Below are 23,273 nucleotides of genomic sequence, written 5' to 3' on the forward strand. Positions count from 1 at the left end.
AGATGTTTTTACAAGTCGGCGATGTAACAGGCTGTGTAGCTGTCACATGCTCCCTAAACACACAAACAAGCTCAGTGTTTTGGCAAAGGTGCAACGCTGAGAAGACCAGCAGCAGACATGAGGTAAAAAAGAACACGACGAGGAGAACACTGCTGACTTCCAAAAAATGCACTCTGTGTCCTAACATAGACTCATTAGGGAAAAGTTATTAGTTTAAAACTAAACACTGGAATTATGCCCTCCAGATTTGCTCATGTGTTCCTGGACTTGTTTGGTGCCTTTGCAAAGTTTTTGCCAACATCTTCCATCATCTGATGGTTACTTGTTCAGGAAACTGCACACAGGACTGTCACAGATGCAGGTTACTGGAATATTAGCCATGACTAACCACATAATCACAAAAGGCGTAACTTCAGTATGGGAAGCTTGCACTGAGGATTTAAGATGCGATTTTAAAAATTAATGAGTGTTATCCAAAGATCTTTAAATAGAACTAAATAAAAGAAAATGACATAGAACTAAATGAGTCGATCAAATCTTCTAAAGCTTCAGATCTGCTGGGAGAAGCTCAAATTTACTGAGAAAAGCTCAGATATACTAGGAGAAGCTCAGATCTGCTGGGAAAAGCTCAGATTTACTGGGAGAAACTTATTTTATTAAAGATGCTCAGCCAAACAATTAGCAAAACACAAAAAAATGTTTGCAGGTCAAAGAACATTTTTGATGTAGACGAGATATGACACTTTTATGACACTGATGACACTTTAATGACACTTTTTAAAAAAATCGCTGCGTATTGCTTGTTTGTATGTGATCAGGCAGTGATCTAAGGCTGATATCTTCTATCACCCCTACAGTTACAGCACCACAGGGGCACAGTGAAGGCAGGACTGGGAGAAGTGTGTCGGAGAAGAGCCTGTGGCTGACGTTTGGGAGGAAGGTTCCCTAAAGTGATCAGTTCCGTGTCTCTGGTAGCCTCTCTCATTTTCAAAGAGGACGTTCCAGAGGACGCTGATGGATAAACAGCAGTGATGGATGGCAGCATGGTTTGACAGCACGTCCACATGGGGTGTCATGGACAAGCACATGAATCACTGCACAAGCATCTTAATGTGGACCTGCTCACAGTTTGTAATGTGGACACAACAGTCTGGCTCTGCTGGAGGAGCGCTAACTCTTCCATGTCTGTGTGATGTCACAAACAAAAACAAAGTCACGGCTTTCTCAGGTCTCGCCGTCCTTGTGTGAGCCGTGCACGTCCAGACCCCACAGCTAGAAAGGCATGCCAAACACCACTACTGCAGGCCTCTGGAGGAATGCGCGTGAGCTCAGAGTCTGTGCTGGACTTCTGGAAGACTGCACGGGTTACTGGGGGGTCACAGGGTCAGTACTGGGTTGGCGGGTTGGTTCTCACAGTGGTTCAGTACTGGGTCGGTACTGGGTCGGTTCTCACACTGGGTCAGTACTGGGTCAGTACTGGGTTGGTTCTCACACTGGCTCAGTACTGGGTTGGTTCTCACAGTGGTTCAATACTGGATCAGTACTGGGTTGGTTCTCACAGTGGTTCAGTACTGGGTCAGTACTGGGTCGGTTCTCACACTGGGTCAGTACTGGATCAGTACTGGGTTGGTTCTCAGTATCAGGACTGCACTGCTTCAGCTCAAGGGCCCCCAGGTGAGTGCTGTGATGAAATTCCCACAGGTACAAACATCTGAAAACCCCAGCAGGTCCCAGGCTGTGGGTCTGAGGCAGGGCACAGTGGATCTGAGACAGGGCATAGTGGGTCTGAGGCAGGGCACTGTGAGGGAGGCAGGCCACTGTGGGTTTGAGGCAAGGCTCTGTGGGGGAGGCAGGGCACTGTGGGGGAGGCAGGGTACTGTGGGTCTGAGGCAGCAGGATTCCAGCAGCTGTCTGAAACCCCCCTCTGGAGGCTCTCTGGTGTGAGTCGCCCTGCTCATGTCTAGCTGTCAGCAGGTAGGACATGCTGGTGACACTTTTACACCCACCTGCTAAAGTCACTCTTCTCTGCACAGCTACACAGTTCTCAGCCTGTTGCATTTTTGCATTTTGCCCCAAGGTTGTGTGCAAGTTCTTCCAGTCATTTATTACATGTTTCAGTCTGTCCTGGATCTCATTAAGGGAGCGTTTGTGGAGTTTTCCTCATCTCAGAGCACTGCACTGGAATATCAGCCCTTGCTGGCCATTAAACATCTCTCTCTCTCTCTCTCTCTCTCACTTTCTCACTTTCTCTCACTCCCTCTCTCTCACTATCTCTCTTGCTCTCTCTCTCGCACTCTTTCACTCTCTCCCTCTCACTTTCTCCCTCTGTCCCTCTCTCCCTCTCACTTTCTCCCTCTGTCCCCCCCCCCTCTCTCTCTCTGTGCATGTAGGTAAACAGAACTACCCAACCTTAGCTTTTAGTTCTTTTCCTCTTCACTTAAAAATGATAAACTCTCTTAAAATCCATGCAAATATCTGGCAGACAGTCACATTCTTATTTGGATGAGAGAGTGGGAAAGAGGGGTCTCTCTTTCTCTCCCTCCCTCCCTCGCTTTCTTTCTCTTCTCGTTCTCACTTTCTCCCACCCTCTCTCTGTTATTCCCTTACTTTTGTCTCTCCCTCTCTCTCTCCCCCTAGCCATTTTTCTTTCTCTCCCTCTCTCTCTCCCTCACTCATTCTGTTTTCCTCTCTCTCTCTTTCTCTCTCTCTCTCACTCTTTCTCTCTCTCTCTCTCTCTCTCTCTCTCTCTCTCTCTCTCTCTCTCTCTCTCTCTCTCTCTCTCTCTCTCTCTCTATCTGGCAGTACTCAGCTCTGTTGGCAGGAGGGACCAGAATAAAAACAGCAACACCAGACACAGGAGAGAAAAAAGACCAGTGATCCATTGGAGAGAGGGCCTTGCCTTTTCCTAATTACGTCGTGTCCAGTTCCTTTTGCTTTTTTTTTTTTTTTTTTTTGAGACGTTTGTGAAGTGGTAATTAGCTCTGTGAGAATAAAACCAGCTGATTTGGGTCGGGCTCGTGCATTTTGGAGCCAGACGGCTAACGGGACGATGGCGGCTCTTCTGCTCTGCTGTTTTCTCCTCATGCTCCTCCACCCTTCTCTACAGGGAGGTAGGTGTGCGCTTCGTCACCCCCAGCAACCAGCTGCTGCTCTTTTCGGACAGGTGCAGCCTTAAAGACCTTCATCTTTGTGTTTCTGAGGATGCTGTGGGCATGACTGTGTGAGTTTTGGAGTTGGTGTGTCCTTTATGAAGTGACATGACCCTCAGTTGGGTTTATGACTTTTTCACATGTGAAACTGTGTCCTGGGTTTATTATTGTCTGTGCAGGTCAGAAGAACACCTGTAATTGTTCAGGTCAGAAGTACACCTGTATTAGATTAGACTCTACCAATGCAAAATGCAAATCTTCTTCCTGTTTAGAACTCAGACATAATTTGCCTTTGCATATTACAATAATGTTTAATATTATACTTCCTTTATATGACAGTTCTTCAACTCCCTGTAACCATACTGCAGTTCACAGGAGAATGAAGAGGCTTACTTACAGTGTCCACTTGGTTCTCTGTGGTAGTTCACCTCATCATATCCAGGGCTCCATATATTATATCTACCACATATTCTTTTGGCCATTGCTTGTCCTAGTCATTCTATAAACCTGCAAAAACAGATTCTATAATATATCTGATATGCAAGCAGATGGACTCTTGCTAACATATTGAATGCACAGTTTATTTTCTAAATGGCATTTATTCCATCAAATGACCGCACTATGAAACCAAATCACCCTTACGTTTGCTCCTGTCCCTGATATACATTTATGACTTAATAATGTGCAGAATAAAACAGTGATTCCTACATGCAGAACAGAACAGAACAGGAAAGGTGAAGTGTGATTTGTGCATGCAGAACAGTAAAGCCACAGCTGGACTGCTGTATGGTGTATAATTACCCAGAATGAAACTCGCAGTGGACACACTACACTCCAGCAGAGCAAACCTGATTAGTGGAAGGCTGTGGTTTGAATCACCTGTGGTTTCTGATCCTCTGGCTGGAGTCAAACTGAACAGGGCATCTCCAAGTCCTTCCCCTTTGTGTCCCCCTCCTGAGACCCAACTCGATTTTCTTCTTGGAAGAGAATCTTCTTGCTAACGGGTGAACATGAGACAGCTCCTAATGTTTCCTCAGATAAGCCTACAGTTCCTCAGCCTTGGTTTTTAGTGCTCTCCACGGTCTCCAGGAACTCCACTTCTAGTTGTGTCAGCAAGGATGTGTAACAGAACTGTGGTTCACATATAATGCCATCAGGTTCACATTTTAATATCTAATATCTTAATACCTAATATCTTAATATCTAATATCTTAATACTAATAATATCTTAAAATCTACTGTCTCCTACATCTTCTCAATCTCTCTCCTGCCAGCCTGAGCTTCAGCTGCACTAAAACAAACAGCAGAGCATGCTAACACACACCTTCATGCTCAGACACACCTGCACACTAACACACACCTTCACGCTCAGACAAACCTAAACGCTAACACACACCTGCACTCTCACACACACCTGCACCCTAACACACCTGCATTCTCACACACACCTGCATGCTTAGACACACCTGGCTCACACACATCTGCATGCTCACACACACCTGCAGCTTTCAACTCTTGGTCTGGCCAAATGTGTATTTTTTTTCCCCACAGACACAAACCCTTGGACAGTCCAGTGTGAGCCAGAATGCTGAAATGCAAAGACACCTACAAAGATGCAAGAGTTGTTCCAAACAAAGCTTCTGTTTGTATGAGGTTGAGTTTGCTAGGCTGGCATTGTTCAGAATGTACCCAAATCTCATTGGACCAGTGTTGACAGTTACATTTTTGCAGTATCTTCAGTATCTTCATGTACACCCACGTTTTTGAACTCGGACTCACCAGTACTGGAGGTGGTAACATCTCTGATCTTTCACTGTAGAGAATCTACCCATAATAAAATGTTCTCCTTTTAAACATGATAAAGGTTTGGAGGACATTATTTTGAGATTACTTCTCAAGATGTCTATCCTTGGATCTGAACGCTTACAGAGGGAGAGAATGTTTGGAGAATGGGAGTTGGTGGAATGTTTTTTGAAGCTGGTGCAAATGAATTATGGCATTTGGAACTGATGTGATAGTGCGTTTTGGGAATAAAGACGGGAATTGCTGACATTCCTGCACTGGGGCATGCTCAACCTATGCACATCATTGGGAATACAATCTGCTAAAGTGAGTGTAAGCAGTTCTTGGTCCACATCGCAATCAGTATCTGCTACACACACATACCTGGGAAGATGCTTGGGGAAGACAAAGTCTATCAGACACACTTGCACACCCAGACACACTTGGCTCACACACACCTGGGTCACACACACCTGCACCCTCACACACACCTGCACACTCACACACAACAGGGTCACACACACCTGCACCCTCACACACACCTGCACGCTCACACACACCTGACTGACACACACCTGGCTGAGGTGACAAGGTTAAACGTGTGCTACATTAATATATTTTGAGCAGCTTCAGTCTCAAGGGTGTCAGTCCTTTACCTTTAAACCCTGCTGGTGATAACTGGTGCTGCGCCCAGCAGTGACCTCATAAGAGGTTTATCTCACCCGATTACACATACACAACATGACATTAAAGCAACTGTGGCTGAATTACAGAACAACAGTGTAATGAGAGCTAACCAGTCGGACAGCTACATCACACCGGTTCTGAAGCCCTTTGAAAAAGTCATAGTCATTCTGTATGGCCAGTTCTCTCCCTCTTCTTCTGTCCCTCTCTTTCTCTCCCTCTCCATCTCACTTGCATACTCCCCCAGCAATGTATCACCCACAAATGTGTCAGATTATGCTATATGCAATTATGCTACAATCAGTCTTACAGCACTCACTTCCAGAGCCATATCAAGTATCGTTGCCTTGGCCTTTGTGTTCTGGGTATTAGTCTCGACACTTCCAGTGCACTGCAGCAATTAGGAGCTTTGCCATCTTCCCCTGACAACTATTAATGACATCCAGCTGACAAGGGATAAAAATTCAGGGCCAGATAAAAGAAAAGAAAAGCAACTCTCACCACTTTCCAGCTGCATAAGAATTAAGAATGTGAGAGAGACATTTTTTTCATTTTGCTAAATGTGACAGAAATAGTCTGAAATTCGTTGCTTGGTGCCAGGCAGGGGCCCAAAGCTCAGAACCCTAAAGCTAACCCTAACTAACACTATCCCAGACCCTAACCATAACCCTATTCCTAACCCTAACCCTAACTAACCCTAACCCTAATCTGTTCATTCCTTCCTTTGCATAGCTAGATATGGCTGAAAAGCGTCCTCTGGGCTTCTTTATAATGGATCAGTCCTGCAGATACATCACTGTAATCTTTAAGTGGATTATCTACAGTTTGCGGTGTGGGGAATGTGTGGTGCCCTCCCTTCTGAGACCTAATCCTGAGGACGAGGGTTTTCTTACCAGCATTAGCTGCCTAACAGACTGAATGCTGTAGCTCTGCTGTATCTCCTCTGCTGTATCTCCTCTACTGTATCTCCTCGGCTGTAGCTCTGATGTATCTCTGCTGTATCTCTCTTGCTGTATCTCCTCTACTGTATCTCTTCTGCTGTATCTCCTCTGCTGTACCTCTGCGGTAGTTCTGCTGTATCTCCCCTTACTATATCTCCTCTACTGTATCTCCTCTGTTGTAGCTTTGCTGTATCTCCTCTGCTGTATCTCTGCTGTATCTCCTCTCTTGTAGCTCTGCTGTATCTCCTCTTCTGTATCTCTGCTGTAGTTTTGAAGTAGTTCTGCTGTATCTCCTTTGCTGTGGCCCACGTGATCACTCAAAGCTTTGACTGTTTGGCCTTGGCCCGGTGTCTGCTCCACCAGTAACAGTGCAGGGTTTTTGCATTCTGCTTATCGAAAGGCTAAAGAGTGGAAATATCACCACACACCTACTCCACCTTCCCCACACCTACTCCATGTCCCCCATACCTACTCCACCCCCTCACACCTACTCCACCTCCCCTACACCTACTCCACCTCCCCCACACATACTCAACCTCCCCCACACCTACTCCACCTCCCCCAGACCTGTTCCATGTCCCCAACACCTACTCCACCTCCCCCAGACCTGTTCCATGTCCCCAACACTTACTCCACCTCCCCACTCCACCTCCCCCACACCTACTCTACGTCCCATATACCTACTCCATTTTACTTGTTATCTTACAAATAATTTCTAGCATATATTCCCAGATGTCTTCAAAAGCTGTATTCTGTATCCCAGAATGCCTGAGCTGGACTGTCAGCTGCAGGTCCTCAGAGGTTTGACTGGAACCATCTGACCATATTTATTCTTATTTGCACAAACAAGCAAAGCTATTTCTCAATTTAAGAGAATTTTTCAATATCTTGTAACTGAATTTAATAAAACCCATTTTAACCTGAGCTCATAAACAATTCATGCAAATCATTGTGAATGATGGTGAACAAGGGTGAATGAGGTTGAATGAGGGTGATTAAGGGTGAGGGTGAATTATGTACAATCAATTCTTTAAAAGGCACCACCTGTAACATTCCCACATATTTGGGATTTTTTGCTGAGAACTTCCACTTCCACCCAGAAGCCCTCTACCACTGTCCCCTACCACTGTCCATCTACCACTGTCTCACTACCATTTTCCATCTACTACTGTCCCTCTACCATTGTCCATCTACCATTGTCTCACTACCATTTTCCATCTACTACTGTCCCTCTACCACTGTCCAGCTACCATTGTCCATCTACTACTGTCCCTCTACCACTGTCTCACTACCACTGTCCCACTACAACTCTCTCTACCACAGTCTCTACCACTGTCTCACTACAACTCTCTCTACCACAGTCTCTACCACTGTCTCACTACAACTCTCTCTACCACTGTCCCACTACAACTCTCTCTACCACAGTCTCTACCACTGTCTCACTACAACTCTCTCTACCACAGTCTCTACCACTGTCTCACTACAACTCTCTCTACCACTGTCCCACTACAACTCTCTCTACCACAGTCTCTACCACTGTCTCACTACCACTGTCCCACTACAACCCTCTCTACCACAGTCTCTACCACTGTCTCACTACCACTGTCCCACTACAACCCTCTCTACCACAGTCTCTACCACTGTCTCACTACCACTGTCCCTCTACAACTCTCTCTACCACAGTCTCTACCACTGTCTCACTACCACTGTCCCACTAGAACTCTCTCTACCACAGTCTCTACCACTGTCTCACTACCACTGTCCCACTACAACTCTTTCTACCACAGTCTCTACCACTGTCTCACTACCACTGTCCCACTACAACTCTTTCTACCACAGTCTCTACCACTGTCTCACTACCACTGTCCCTCTACAACTCTCTCTACCACAGTCTCTACCACTGTCTCACTACCACTGTCCCACTACAACTCTCTCTAACACTGTCCCACTACAACTCTCTCTACCACAGTCTCTACCACTGTCTCACTACCACTGTCCCTCTACAACTCTCTCTACCACAGTCTCTACCACTGTCCCTCTACAACCATCCCTCTACCACTGTCCCACTACAACTCTCTCTACCACAGTCTCTACCACTGTCTCACTACCACTGTCCCACTACAACTCTCTCTACCACAGTCTCTACCACTGTCTCACTACCACTGTCCCACTACAACTCTTTCTACCACAGTCTCTACCACTGTCTCACTACCACTGTCCCTCTACAACTCTCACTACCACAGTCTCACTACCAGTGTCCCACTACAACTCTCTCTACCACAGTCTCTACCACTGTCCCACTACAACTCTCTCTACCACAGTCTCTACCACTGTCTCAACCACAGTCTCTACCACTGTCTCACTACCACTGTCCCTACCACAGTCTCTACCACTGTCTCACTACCACTGTCCCACTACAACTCTCTCTACCACAGTCTCTACCACCACTATCCCACTACAACTCTCTCTACCACAGTCTCTACCATTGTCTCACTACCACTGTCCCACTACAACTCTCTCTACCACAGTCTCTACCACTGTCTCACTACCACTGTCCCTCTACAACTCTCTCTACCACAGTCTCTACCACTGTCTCACTACCACTGTCCCTCTACAACTCTCTCTACCACAGTCTCTACCACTGTCTCACTACCACTATCCCACTACAACTCTCTCTACCACAGTCTCTACCATTGTCTCACTACCACTGTCCCACTACAACTCTCTCTACCACAGTCTCTACCACTGTCTCACTACCACTGTCCCTCTACAACTCTCTCTACCACAGTCTCTACCACTGTCCCTCTACAACCATCCCTCTACCACTGTCCCACTACCACAGTACCTCTGTACCTCTCCCACTGTCCCTCTACCAGATGTGAAAAGTTATTGCCTGTGTGGTTCCACAGAAAGTAGGCAAGAGTAGATCATGACCCCAGATTCTGCCCCAGCAGTGGAGCAGTGGAGGAATGTTGAAATGCTCATGGAGATAAGAACTTTCATTTAGTCCATTAATTTCGACCTGCCAATCACAATCACAGGCAGGTAACAGACTGGACTATTTCAGTCTGATCTTTGGCACTGTGGTACTGAAGCACTGCTTTCCTGCCACACCAAACACACACACACACACACACACACACACACACACACACACACACACACACACACACACACACACACACACACACAGAGAGAGAGAGAAGATAAGAGGATAACACTACTTACAAATCACTTAAAGTGGACCTATCATACCCCATTTAACCAAGTTTGCTTAGTTCCCTTTCAGTAGAGCCCAGTATTGTTATGATTTGCCAATAATGTAATCAACGTTTGCACTTAACTCAGTCAAAATGTAATAACACCCAATAATGGGATAATTTGCCTAATAATGTAATAAATTACATTTACATTTTATAATGATTTTTATATTATTGGGACTTATTGGGTTGATAAGTTCTAATACCTTATTACATTATTGGGAATGTACTGTTTTTATATTCATGATATAAAGTATAAAATGAGTTTTTATATTCATGATATATATTTTTTGTTAAAACATTTGTGTGTTGTAGATGATTAATGAATTCTGTCTGTAACATTGTCTTGAATTAATAAGACTTGTCCATAATATGTTGAATTCAGTTTTTCACTTTATTTGGAGTGTCTACAAGTTTAGACATTCTGTAGATGTTAACCTGAGAAGTCTCTGAACATATAACAGGTACAATACACATTGTCTCAACATACTTAACAAACTGTTATAGATGTACTGTTACAGACATGCTATTATAGACCAGCTGTTATAGACGTACTGTTATAAACGTGCTGTTATGGACATTCTGTTACTGGACTTCAAATGGATTGGTTTTTGTCTAATATTAGGATTAGGATTAGGATTAGTGTTAGAGTGAGGGTTAGGATTAGGTTTTGGTAGGGGCAGCTGATATAAATGGGCTAGTGAGGTTAAGCCCTCCCTATTTTTAATGAATAAAAACATCAGAATAATTGTATAATTGTAATGGTAAGATCATAAGTAAAATACAAACTAGCTAAAACAGGCTGATTTGATCCCCAAACTGTAGATTTACACAGTCTATCTGAGCAGTGTGTTTAGACGTATTATACAGTCTATCTGACCAGTGTGTTTATATGTATTACACAATCTATCTGACCAGTGTGTTTAGATGTATTACACAGTCTATCTGTACAGAGTGAATAACTTTACACTCCAGAGTGAATAACTCTGTACACTCCAGAGTGTAAATTGTTTATTTTAACCCATGAATTCTGATGTAGGCTGACCATTAAATCCTTACTATGCGGTTGTCTTATTTCACAGTTTATGGGTTGGTAGGCATTCAGAATACCCAAATATATCTGCACAAACACAGAAAAAATGAATTTTTCTGAATACGTCCCCTTTAAGTGAGGGAGGTCTGAGTCATGTGATATGGAGTGAGCTCCAATTGTGAGATGTTTCTACTCCTAAGGAGTTGTGACCAAATTGAAACAAAGATCCATACTTCGATAAGTGGTCTGGCCACCTTCAGGTCAAGCCCAGGGGCTGCTGGACGTAGTCCCTGAGTGGACTGTGTCTAGACATGTGTCCACTTTCCCAAGGTCCACAATGAATCACTGCATACAGGGTCAGAAAACCCCACACCAGTTAATCCAGACACTTAGAAACCATTACATCTGTAAGACCTTCTGAGAAGCTTGTCACTGTTGATGTTATGATTATCATAAACTGCCACTGAACGCAATGTCCTGTACAGAGTAGCTTCTGTTCTTTATTCTTGTCTGCATGTCTTCAGACTTCATATGGTCTTATGTAGATAAAGAACAACTGGACCCTTTATGTAGAGACAGTCTAGTTAAATGTGATTCATAGATAATTCCTTTATTAGAAACACCCACTACCTTTCTATCATAGGTTGGTTAGAGGACTTAAACAGGCTGGTCTCATGATGTCTGTGGAAGTGTGTGCATGCCACAGCTGTAGTGAGGACTGTTTAGATCTCATCTATGATAATTTCCCAAAGAGATGTGGGATTAGTACCAAGTTGTTCAACCTCTCTCCCTGGGTCCTGAACCCCATAAATGCCATTACTGCAGCGTCGTGCCGTGGGTGTCCAGATCTCTGGGAAGATTGTATTCTCCAGCACCTCACTCATGATGTTTATGAAACTCGAGCCTGTCCTTAATCCTATTGGATCAGAGCTCGGTGGAGGATGCATGACTCTTTGCAGAGAGTTCTCTGTGGGAAGGAAACACCCTGCACGTCCGGTTGGTCTGGCGTGGTACAGAGGGGAGGGGAGGCAATGAGGGACCAGATGAATCCTGTCTGTCACCCTGCCTAAAACGGACTGCCGTCTGGGTGTCGTGTGTTTATTTGGCTTTGCATTCTTCACATTTCTGTGTGCTCTGTGCCACAGATGTGTCAGACTCCATATCTTGGGGCAATGGGAGGGAGAGTGACTCTCTTCAATCTGCAGGTTACAACCTTGTATTATTCCCCTCGATCCTAATGCTGTCCTTTTTCTAGGAACATCAAATGACAGAATCTGTCAGACTTTGGTTCACTATTGCATGTTTGGCCCTGCAGATGCAGCCTGTAGTTCCAGGGGGCGTGGACGTTTCATGGATAATTACATGAAATATGAGCCAAATTTTACACCCAACATATTAATACCCAGAGAAGAAAAGCCACAAAATAAATTAGATCCCTGTTGAAGGGCTCTCTGTGTGTGTGTGTGTGTGTGTGTGTGTGCGCGTGTGTGTGTATGTGTGTGTGTGTGTGAGAGAGAGAGAGAGTGATTAATTTGCCAAGCAGGACACCAGAGCAGCCTTGATTATTCTCCCATGTGTTGATCAAAGACTTGAAATAGGACCTTTCTATGGTAATATACACTATATTTCTAATAGTTATCCAATAGACACTTAATCTATTTTTTTCATGTTTGTCATTAAATAAAGGGAAAATAATAACTGCTTCAGAGCACACTGTAAACACCTCATTCAAAGGTCTTTATTAATAAATGAATCTGATCATGTATGATCTGGTATGACTCTTCAAAACAGGGTTTATTATCATGAATTGATTTTGATCCAGCTGTGTCTAGGCTTCTATTCTGTATTTGTTGTCATTCTTAAATCCTAACACATCATTGCCTTTATTAAAAATGCATGACATGGTAATCCTGATGGTGAATGGGTCTGTGACAGGTGTGATTTGTAGGTGTGGTTGTGCAGTGATCACGTGCCACAGCTCTAAGGTTAACCAGTGCTTTGCCTTCCTCTGGTGTACAAGGGGCAGTGGTAGCTCAGTAGTTAAGGTACTTAACTTCTAATTGAAAGGTTGCTGGTTCAAGCCTCCCTCACCAAGGCCCTTAACCCTCAAGTTGTACTCAGTAATAATTGTAAGTTGCTTTGAATAAAAGCATCAGCTCCATGCCATGAATGTAATAGATGAGGCTTTATGAGACACCACCTCCCTCTTCACAGACAGGAAATCCTCCTTTTGATTCTGAAATGGGGCTCATACATGGTTGCCATAGCAGTCACACCATGAACTGTCAGAGTTTTCAAACAGGAGGACCGAGTTTCAGTGCTCACTGACCAGACTCATCATCTGAAAGTGTTGTGTTATGTGAGTAATATTAGAGATCTGTGTTAATGGGTTCTTTCTCTCTTTTGATCAATATTGGAAAAAAAATGTCTGGTTCACACCCACTTCATAATAATTAGGACTAAGATTAAGATTAAGATCCTTTTACGAGCACTGGAATGGTGAAGGATCAAAAGAAAGGCTTTGTGTGAGCTGGCGAGGAGTGGAGAACAGAGGAAGCCCACTACCAGGGCAGAACTGAGGGATCCCAAGGCCTGTCATGAAAATCTCTCCGAGAGTGTCTTCCCTTTGGCTCCATCAGGGTTGGAATGAGTTCATCTGTTTTCAGAGAAGGAGTCGGCCGTGGTCTTTCAAACAGAGAATCTTTTGCAAACCCTCTGATTCCTCCCATGGAAACTGCTTTGCAAAAACACAAGTCATAATCCCCTTCCAACGTTCCCAGGCTATTTCACAGATACACAGTTGGAACTGGTTTTTAAGTTGACCATTTTTATTCTACTGGAGTATAAGGCAACTTTACTTAGACTAAACATTTTTTATCTTCTAATCGGGTTTTGTTGTGATTTTGGGATTTGCGCTGTGGGTCTAGTGTCCCCTTAGTAAAGCTGATGAAATTTGCTCTGCCACCCGTACCTTGTTCAAGAAATGTTCACAGTTTATGTTACATTTCCGGCAGGAATGAACACCACAACAACATTATTCAAGCCCATTTTGTTCCATTTCTTCAATGACTCAGTCATTGAACCACAGCCAGAACCAGCTGAAACTCTCTAGATCTAGCTGTGACCTATGATCTTCTGTTAACTTCACACCTAGCTGTGACCTTCACACCAGTCTTATTAATGATTTAGGGAGCCAGATTTGTTCCCCTATATATTCAATCTGATAGAGAGAAAAGGCAAGATGTTGTCCATTAGTGATAGTTTATGACACTTAAAATAATTTTAAATAATCAAATCAATACAATAGTCCAACCCCCCCCCCCCCCCCCCCCCCCCCACTGGTACTATAAATTTAGGGATGTATGTACAAAAACTGTGTGAACAACCTGAACAACCACTAACACACACTTCAGTGACCTTGACATGTGGGTTAGATTATTGCTCTCCAAACACATGTAAACTGATTAAATATAATCTCCAACATCTCCATGAGGCCTCATTGTTGCTTTATTTTTGCTCTGATGCAAACCAGGTTTTCCCTCGAAACACAAGTTCATAATTGAAGCCTGAGCTCACATGTCCCTGAGGAAGATACTAGTATTCTCAGTGTCATAAAGCCCCCCCACCCCCCTGGAGCTTTCCATATGAATTTGCCATATCACAGTCAGCAGATTCCCTGATCACATCCAAACTTCTGACTAAGCTCTGAAAGCTTCTGACTAAGCTTTGTTCTCCAAAAAACATTTGCATCACTTAAAGCTCAGCACTTGCTCATGTGGGTAATTATGGGTAATTACTTTTATTTGTGTATGTAAGATGAGTCCATCTGCCTTTTGGCTCATGAGGTTACTGTAGAACGCTCTACCAAAACACAGTAGGCAACTCCAGTAATGTTACTGTAGAACGCTCTACCACAACACAGTAGACAACTCCAGTAACATTACTCCGGTAATGCTCTACCAAAACACAGTAGACAACTCCAGTAACATTACTCCAGTAATGCTCTACATAGAGACAGTAGACTACTCCAGGAAGTATAGTAGAAGAGTGAGGCTTCCAGTGTAAAGTGTCTGTTTTTTGTTTTTCTTTCAGGAGTGTATGTGCCTCCAGGAGGGTTCGGAGGGGTTCCACAGGGAGGTGCTGGAGCCTTCCCAGGTGTGTCTGTAGCCCTTGCAGGTTCACTTTCACCCATCTGCACACACAATGCTCAGTTAGCCTCTCTAGTGACCAACAACTGGTACATGCTGATAAAACAAAAAAGATGACAGCAAATGTAAATTATTTCATAACTATCAAAAGTGAATCAAAAACTGCTACCAAACTGCCTCTATATCTCATGCAGACATGCAATAATCTCACATGGAATAGTTTCATTTGGAATAGCCTTGCATGGAATAGCCTCACATGGAATAATCTCACACAGAATAATATCACATGGGATAGTCTCACATGGAATAATCTCACATGGATTAATCTCACATGGAATAATCTCACATGCTTCCTAAATGCATCTCCTGCCTTGTCTTATATCCTGGTTTCACTGCTGTCATGCTGTGTGGCAGGAGAGGTCCCTAACCCTAACCCTAACCCTAACCCTAACCCTCACCCTCACCCTAACCTTAACATTAATCCTAACCCTAACCTTAAGGTAACCCTAGCCCTAACATTAATCCTAACCCTAACCCTAACCCTCACCCTAACCCTAACATTAATCTTAACCCTAACCCTAAGGTAACCCTAGCCCTAACATTAATCCTAACCCTAACCCTAACCCTAACATAAAATGATGTGCTATGCTGTTTCCAGAGCAGAAATGTCCCCACTACCATGAGGCATAACTCTTTGTGTGTTTTATTTTGATAGGAGCAGGGGGTGTCCCATTTAAACCAGCCAAAGCTGCAGGTACCTTCTTATTACTTTCACTCTACAAACTAGAACTGCATAGATCCTGTAGGAGTAACACATCATTTTAATAGTTTTTTTGGTAGTAGCCAGTTATGATACCTGTACCTGGACTTATACTTTATACTAGGTGAATCTCTGAATGGCTATAGGCAACGCAAAAACTAAGAACAGGCTGAATCACAGCAGTGGGCACAGGTCAGGGCAGGAGGTGGTGTAGAAGGGGGAGGTGGTGTCGGGGCAGGAGGTAATGTAGGAGGGGAGATAGTGTAGGAGGGAAGGTAGTGTCAGGGTGGGAGGTGGTGTTGGTGTGGGAGATGGTGTATGAGGGGGAGCTAGTGTTGGGGCAGGAGGTGGTGTAGGAGAGGAGATGGTGTAGGAGGGGAGGTGGTGTATGAGGGGGAGGTAGTTTTGGGGTGGGAGGTGGTGTAGGAGGGGAGGTGGTGTCGAGGCGGGAGGTGGGGTAGGAGGGGAGGTGGTGTAGGAGGCGAGGTGGTGTCGGGGTGGGAGGTGGTGTAGGAGAGAGAGGAGGTGGTGCCGGGGCAGGCGGTCTGGGAGCTGGTAAGAGATCTCCTTCATATGCACTTCTGCTCATATACAAACACTAATATACATCAATAATTTCATCAATAATAAAATGTTATTGTATATTACATCCAAGTTTTCCCAGTAAATATTTGCTTCCTGACAAGCCAGTGCAGGGCAGTAGTCCGTAACGTCTAGTTCTGGACACATTTCTGGAGGATGTGCAGTCCACCCTGACTCGACTAGTTTAGTTAAAGTTATGCAGCAAGTTAAGCTTCCTTTCCCACTTCACATGATGTTTAATGTAAAGTCTATTCAGTGTGTTATTGAATTTTAGGTATAGTAACAGAAGAATTAAACATTTTAATGATATTGTAACTACAGGATCTGTTGGGAAATCTCCTAAACCAGGTGAGCAAAAAAAAAAAAAAAAGAAGGAAAAACTTTTTGTACCCAAACCAAAACACCTGAATAAATTTTGAAGGTTAAGTGAAAATCCTGTAGGCCTGTCCTGCACTCCTGTCCTGTCCTGTCCTGTCCTGCACACTACTGTTAGGGCTTTAAGAAGGAGCACAGATACGGCACAGCTATTATATTTTGAATCTAAAGGTACATTTTGGCCATGGTTGTCATCAATTCTCGATCATTCTGATTTTGTACTCTTTAACCTTGCACATTTAAGTGGAAATGGAAAAGGCTCTGTGTGTGTGTGTTGAGTTAATGAGATAAGGAGACCTGATCACACGTCCAGACTGGCTAAGTGTAAACACTACTGACACAGTCAGGCACCAGAGCTGATGATGTTAGATTAAACTACACAATAAGTGGAAACTTCAGCTCCCAGAAGCATGACTGACCCTCGCACTGATATGGCGCTGTAAATACTTTTGTTCTCTCAGGCACTTCATACTCTGCTATTGCATTACCAGCATTTAGGCATCTTTGAATTTCCTAAAATAGTTTTGATGTGGGCCAAGGCAGTGTGTTCGGAGAGATAAGGAATTAAAAAATGTAGCCAACAGTGACCCAACTTGGTCTAGTTAAGGGGCACTGAGAGAAGTGATCAGCCTTGGACCTGTTCAGTGGCAGCACTGAGTTACCAAATGCATTAACTTCTCCAGCCTTGCCGTGAAAGGAGCTGATGACTGTGAGAGAGAGCAGATGTTTCACAGTTCTAAGACCTTCTGTACTGAGAGACTAAACCACCGAATATGGAGAATGGCACTTCAGTGGGTGCCGATCTGTGGCTTGGTGTGGAGATGTCAGACTACACACACACTGGATGGTGGAGATTTTACTCACACATTTGGGCAGACAGGTGTATCAGTGTTGCTCCACAACAATGAGTGTTTAGAAGTGAACATATCAGAAGTGAAAACATTAGATTCACTGTAATAAATTGTCTCAGACATAGAACTATAAATACTGTTTCAGAAATCCAAACGAATAAAAGAAATATAGTTTTTCAACTGACACTGCTTTACAACTGAACTGTTTTACAATGGACACTGTTTTTAAGTGTATAAAATACTTCGTAGTTTATGTCAGTTTGACATTCAGTTGATCAGGTTTCCTTATTGGGGGTTCTGACCTCAGTGTGACCTTGGATAAAGTCTGTCAAACGGATTATTAAACAGCAAATAAATATAATAGATTTTTTCACAGAGTCAGAATTAATTGCAGGATTTTTGCGGAGTCAAGATTTGGGAGACTCGTGACAAAGGGATTTTCTATAACATTTCCTATCGGAACAAGTGCAAGGCAGAATGCATGTGCAGGGGCCGGTTTATTAACAAGGGAAACATAATCACAAAGGGCAAAATGAACAGGGGCAAGGAGAAAACACTGAAGTAGAACAACACATGAACTAGACAAACAAAAAGCACAGGTGACGACAATGCAGCGAGCAGAATAGAAACAGGGAACACAAATGCCACAAGGCAGGGTAACAAGGCAGGTCTCACCAGGTTGACATAAACAAGCATGGATGTACAGACAGGAACAGAGATGAAACCAGGAACAAGAGCAGGCAACATGGGAATTGGAGACACTGAAGCAAACAAGGGAGCAGTAATGGGGGTTGGGGTAGGAGCCTCAGGGAGAAGAGGAGTTTCAAAAGTGACTCCCGGCATAATCAAAGAGTTCATATGGGTCCGGGAGGTTGACTGAGGGGCCTCAAGGGTCACTGGCTCGCGACAAGGCATGACTGAGGGAGTCCCAAATGTCATCGGAGGCACACCCATAGCAACTACAGGGGCCAAAGGAGAGTCTCGAGGAGTGACCACGGGGACAGGCCTGGCACGTGGCACTGGGACAGGCCTGGCACATGGTGCTGGGACTTGTGGAGTGGTCTCCTCCACTCTAGGAACAGCTGGGTCTGGTGACTCGATGTTCAGTTGCGGCGGGCCTGAGGGCATGGCTGCGGCATTCAGCAGCGAGTCCGGGAGGTCCGGCTGCGGTGTCTGGCAGTGGCGGGTCCGGAGTTGTGGCTGTGCCGGTAAGCGATGGGAGGCCTGAAGATAGGGCTATGCCGCTCAGCGGTTCTGCAGGGTCTGGAGGCACAGCTGTGGCGGTCAGCGCCAGGGGGTCCAGGAGGTCTGGAGGTGCGGCTGCACCAGTCAGCGGCAGCGGTCGTGGAGGTGCAGCTGCAGTGGTCAGTGGTGGCGGGTCCAAGAGGCCTGAAAATGGGGTTGCGCTGCTCAGCGGTGCTGCGGGGTCTGGAGGTGTGGCTATGGCGGTCAGCGGCGTTGCCGGGAGATCCAGGGGTGCACCTACAGGTACAGACCTGACAAAAGGAACAAGAACAGATTGAGAGACCTCTTGGGTGGCGAGGATAGGCCAGGAGGCCCTCACTAGGCTGGGAACAGCATCTCTTGCAGCGGGGATTGGGACTTGGTCGGGATGGGTGGCATCTCTCGCGCCAGAGGCTGGATCCGGCCGGGCGGCGTCTCACGCATCGGAGGCTGGATTCGGCCGGACGGCATCTCCTGCACCAGGGGCCGGATCCGGCTGGGCGGCGTCTCCCGCGCGGGGGGCTGGATCCAGCTGGACGGCATCCTCCACACTGGGAACAGGAACTGAATCGGGCGGGGGGCATTTCTCATGCCGGGAACAGGCTCATGACGGGTGGTGTCTCTCACGCCGGGAACTGGCTCATGACAGGCGTCATCTCTCGTGCCAGGAACTGGAAAAGGCTCGATACGAGCGATGTCTCTCACACCAGGGAACTGGACCTGGATCAGGCCAAGCGGCATCTCTCACGCCAAGAACAGGACCTGGATCGAGCCGGGAACTGAACCGGCGGCATCTCTCATGCCTGGAACATTCATGGCAATGGCATCCACTATGCCGGGCACAGGAAAAGGATCAGAACGAGCGGTCTCTCCTGCGCCGGGGACTGGAACAGGAACAGAACTGACGGAGTCAACTGACGGAACTGGCTGGGTGGTGTCCTCTCTTGCGCCGGGGATCGGGTCTGGCCGGGCAGTGTCCTCTCTTGCAGCAGGGACAGGAGCTGGCCAGGCAGCATCATCATCTCTCGCACCAGGGACCGGAGTTGGCCGGGTGGCAGCGTCATCTCTCACGCTGGAGGCAGGGGTTGGATCCAGCCGGGCAGCTTCTCTTGCGCCAGGGGCTGCATCTGGCCAGTTGGTGAACACAACTCTGGAGATAGCTACTGGTTGAGCTCCGTCCTCCACGCAGGAGGCAGGGACTGACTGGGCGGCTGAGACGCGAGTAGCTAAAGAAGGCAGGTTTGGTGGGGTTGTAGCAAACCGCGCTGTTAACAGTCCGAAGAAACCTTCCACAATTCTAGCCTCCTGAGCTCTGTGCTGGAATATTAACTCCGCCCACTCCAGTGTTTTACCCTGAAGAAATGTCTTCATGAACAGCACCCTCACTAGTTCAGGGGGTTTAGGGTAGGTCAGGTATTGGAGATAAATGCGGCACTGCATAATGAATCTCCCTACCGACTTGTCCTGCCCATCATACTCACTCGGAGTAGCCATAAGTGAGGGAAATACCAGGGGCTTCCCATCCTTGAGCTTGAAGAGCAGAGTCTTGATATAATCCAACTCCACCTCAGGGAGTAATCCAGTGTCCCTCGTTGTGTGGCATGAGGGTTTCTGAATCAAAGAGGACGGAACCCAATGTGACGGACCGAAGCCCTCCCGCTGCATTATCTTAGTTTGGTCAGTTATTCTGTAACGTTTCCTATCAGAACAAGCATGAGGCAGAATGCATGTGCAGGGGGCGGTTTATTAACAAGAGAAACACAATCACAAAGGGCAAAATGAACAGGGGCAAGGGGAAGACAGACAAACGAAAAGCACAGGTGATGACAATGCAGCGAGCAGAATAGAAACAGGACAGAATGAGCATGAGCTACCAAAATAACCGACAACACAGAGGACAAAACCCAGGTCTAAACTAAACATAACTAAAACAATCATGCACTAAACAGACTCAGGTGAACATAGGAACAGGGAGAACCAAAACATGGACTGGTATGGCGGGGCAGATGAGGGCGGTGAAAACTAAACTAAGGAGCAGAACCAGGGAGTGCAGGAAAACAGACGACAGGGAAACCATGACAACAAGGATGTGAGGAGGGTGGCCATTCGTGACATTTTCCAAATTGTTGTTCTTCCAAACATGAATGTACAAGCTTTGAAATAAACAATGCAAACCAGTTTGTTTTCAAATGTTCAGTTTAAACAAACCAGTAGCAGCTATAATGACAAAATCCGTATATCTAAACCATAGCTGAGCTACATCAGTAACAGGGTGACTAGCACACTGAATATCTAAACTATAGCTGAACTACGTCAGTAACAGGGTGGCTAGGTGCCGGCTTTTGAAGCCTGAGCATGTTAGTACAACCAAGGGTTCCTGTGGTGTGTATGTGGAGAGACCTGGTCTAGGGTGTGTTCAGCCTTTGTCCTTCTTCCTGCCTTTAATAAGATCACAGATGGAAAATCAAGACATGAACATGAAACTTGAAGCCATGACTTCTTGACAGGATTAATTGTGAATGTTGTTGAAGCAAAGTGTTGACTGTAACACCAGGGGTCACCAGCTGGGGCCTCAGCACCAGCAGCCAAGGTTGAACCTGCCCCCACACCCCTGAGCTGACCAAGACCATTGAATTTGCACACATGTTTGGCGTGGAACATAACCTCTTGTCACAAACAGTTAACGAGATACTATAAATGTACGTTATTCATTTGTTGGAGTTTCACGTAGATTCATTGGCGCATCTAACAAGCTAAGAACAGCCAATGATTTGTGGTGAGAGTGGATCCAAACTGAATTTGCATCAGGATTAGCTGGTCATTACCAACAGCCCTGGATAGCCTGCAGATCAGGCATCCGTTTGTCGGGTGGGTCTGTGCTGGGAAACAAAACACACAGCTGGGTTTTGTTTGTTTGCACAGTATCGGTAGTTGCTTCTAAAACACTGTGTGCTCCGAGGAGTTTCTAACCCTTAAACCCTTGTTGTTAACTCTCAGTAAAGAGAAAGAATATCCTGTTTCTACATGTGGAGAGAGATGAGATAGTGGATGAGTGTGGAAGAGTGAGAGTGAGGGAGTGATGGGATGAGTAAGTGAGGGCGTGAGGTGACGAGTCAGTGTGAGTGAATGAGAGTGAGGGAGTGAAGGGATGAGTGAGTGGATGAGTGAGAGTGAAGGAGCGGTCCTAGTAGATGATTTGGGAAGCAGCTCAGTGTCTCATGGAGTACATGTGTTTCTCGTTAGGTGCTCAGATCTATCCGGGTGTTGCTCGCTGCTGGCTCCTGGTCCTGTGGATTTGTCCTCAGTGACAAGACTCATTCCTCTCCCAGTGCCAGAGTGCAACTCTCCCTCCTCTCTGGACACAGCCTACTGTCCAATGCATCCAAGCACCCACCTTGGGAGCAGGGACCTGGAGCCTGATAGGGAAGGTCTGATAGGGAAGATCTGATAGGGAAGGTCTGATAGTGAAGGGTCTGATAGGGAAGGTCTGATTTAGAGTAGGTCACTGATGTAGAGTACACGGCTGTGGTCAGGGGTGTGGTCAGTGATGTAGTATACAGGGGTGTGGTCAGGGGTGTAGTCAGTGATGTAGAGTACAGGAGTTTGGTCATGGGTGTAGAGTATAGGGGTGTGGTCAAGGGTGTGGTCAGAAGTGTAGTCAATGCTGTAGAGTACAGGGGTGTGGTCAGGGGTCTCGAGTTCAGGGGTGTGGTCAGTGATGTCGAGTACAGGGGTGTGGTCAGTGATGTCGAGTACAGGGGTGTGGTCAGTGCTTTCTTTTCTTTATCTGGAAACATCTCTCCATGGTTCTTTTAACAATTCCTTGCATTGGCTAATAAGATGCTGGTATGTTTGGTGTGTGATTTATTAGATAACATTTCTTTAAAAGATCAGGTCAATGAAAACTGTTAAAATAAAGTGTCTTCTGACAGTTCTGAACATAAAAAGTACAAAAGGTCTCATGGAGAATACTCTCCATGGAGAATACTCTCCATGATGGTGTGCTTTGTCTGTAGTACCAACGTACTACACAAGTATACTTTCACAATAACATCTGGTGCAGATATTTAAAAAAAACTGAACAAAGCAATCATACAAACTGATTTCTTCCCCTGGTCTGGGTTTCATTCCTAGACACAATGACTTTGGGATAGCATCAGGAATGTTACAGAGCAGCACTACACGTACAGACTCCTGCTGGACAGATGAGGCGTACAGTCCACAGTGGCCCTGTCCATCTTCTTTGGTTAATGTGGAAGTAGGAGGAAGCTCGCGGGGAGATGCAGGAGATGGGAGATCTTCGTATCTTTGCTCAAGTTAAAGTTTTAGCAGCTTTCAAAGACATGTGTGGACCATCTGGACATGATTCCCCATTCCAACATCCCAGCACTGCTGGCTCTTACGCTCTGTGTTTTTCTGATGCATGATTGGCTTTCCACGAACTATTATTAATAACAGAAAAGCACGGACTTGTAGCCAGACCC

General features: G+C 45.5%; 1 protein-coding gene across 23 annotated transcripts in view; it reads left to right on the forward strand.

The window, feature by feature from the left end:
* Positions 1 to 2,733: 2,733 nt before the first annotated feature.
* The window catches only part of elna (elastin a), a 60,380-nt gene continuing 39,840 nt past the window's right edge, over positions 2,734 to 23,273 (forward strand). For 12 of the 23 annotated variants that reach the window (XM_035527907.1, XM_035527916.1, XM_035527914.1 and 9 more), the window contains exons 1-3: positions 2,736 to 3,110; positions 14,942 to 15,004; positions 15,713 to 15,751. In XM_035527907.1, the coding sequence (XP_035383800.1) occupies positions 3,050 to 3,110; positions 14,942 to 15,004; positions 15,713 to 15,751 (163 nt within the window). In that variant the 5' untranslated portion in view covers positions 2,736 to 3,049. Of the gene's footprint in view, positions 3,111 to 14,941; positions 15,005 to 15,712; positions 15,752 to 23,273 lie in introns of all 23 variants that reach the window. The other 11 variants (XM_035527929.1, XM_035527926.1, XM_035527927.1 and 8 more) reach the window with 3 other exon arrangements.

The sequence above is a fragment of the Electrophorus electricus genome, chromosome 7 (assembly GCF_013358815.1).
Source record: "Electrophorus electricus isolate fEleEle1 chromosome 7, fEleEle1.pri, whole genome shotgun sequence".
NCBI lineage: Eukaryota > Metazoa > Chordata > Actinopteri > Gymnotiformes > Gymnotidae > Electrophorus > Electrophorus electricus.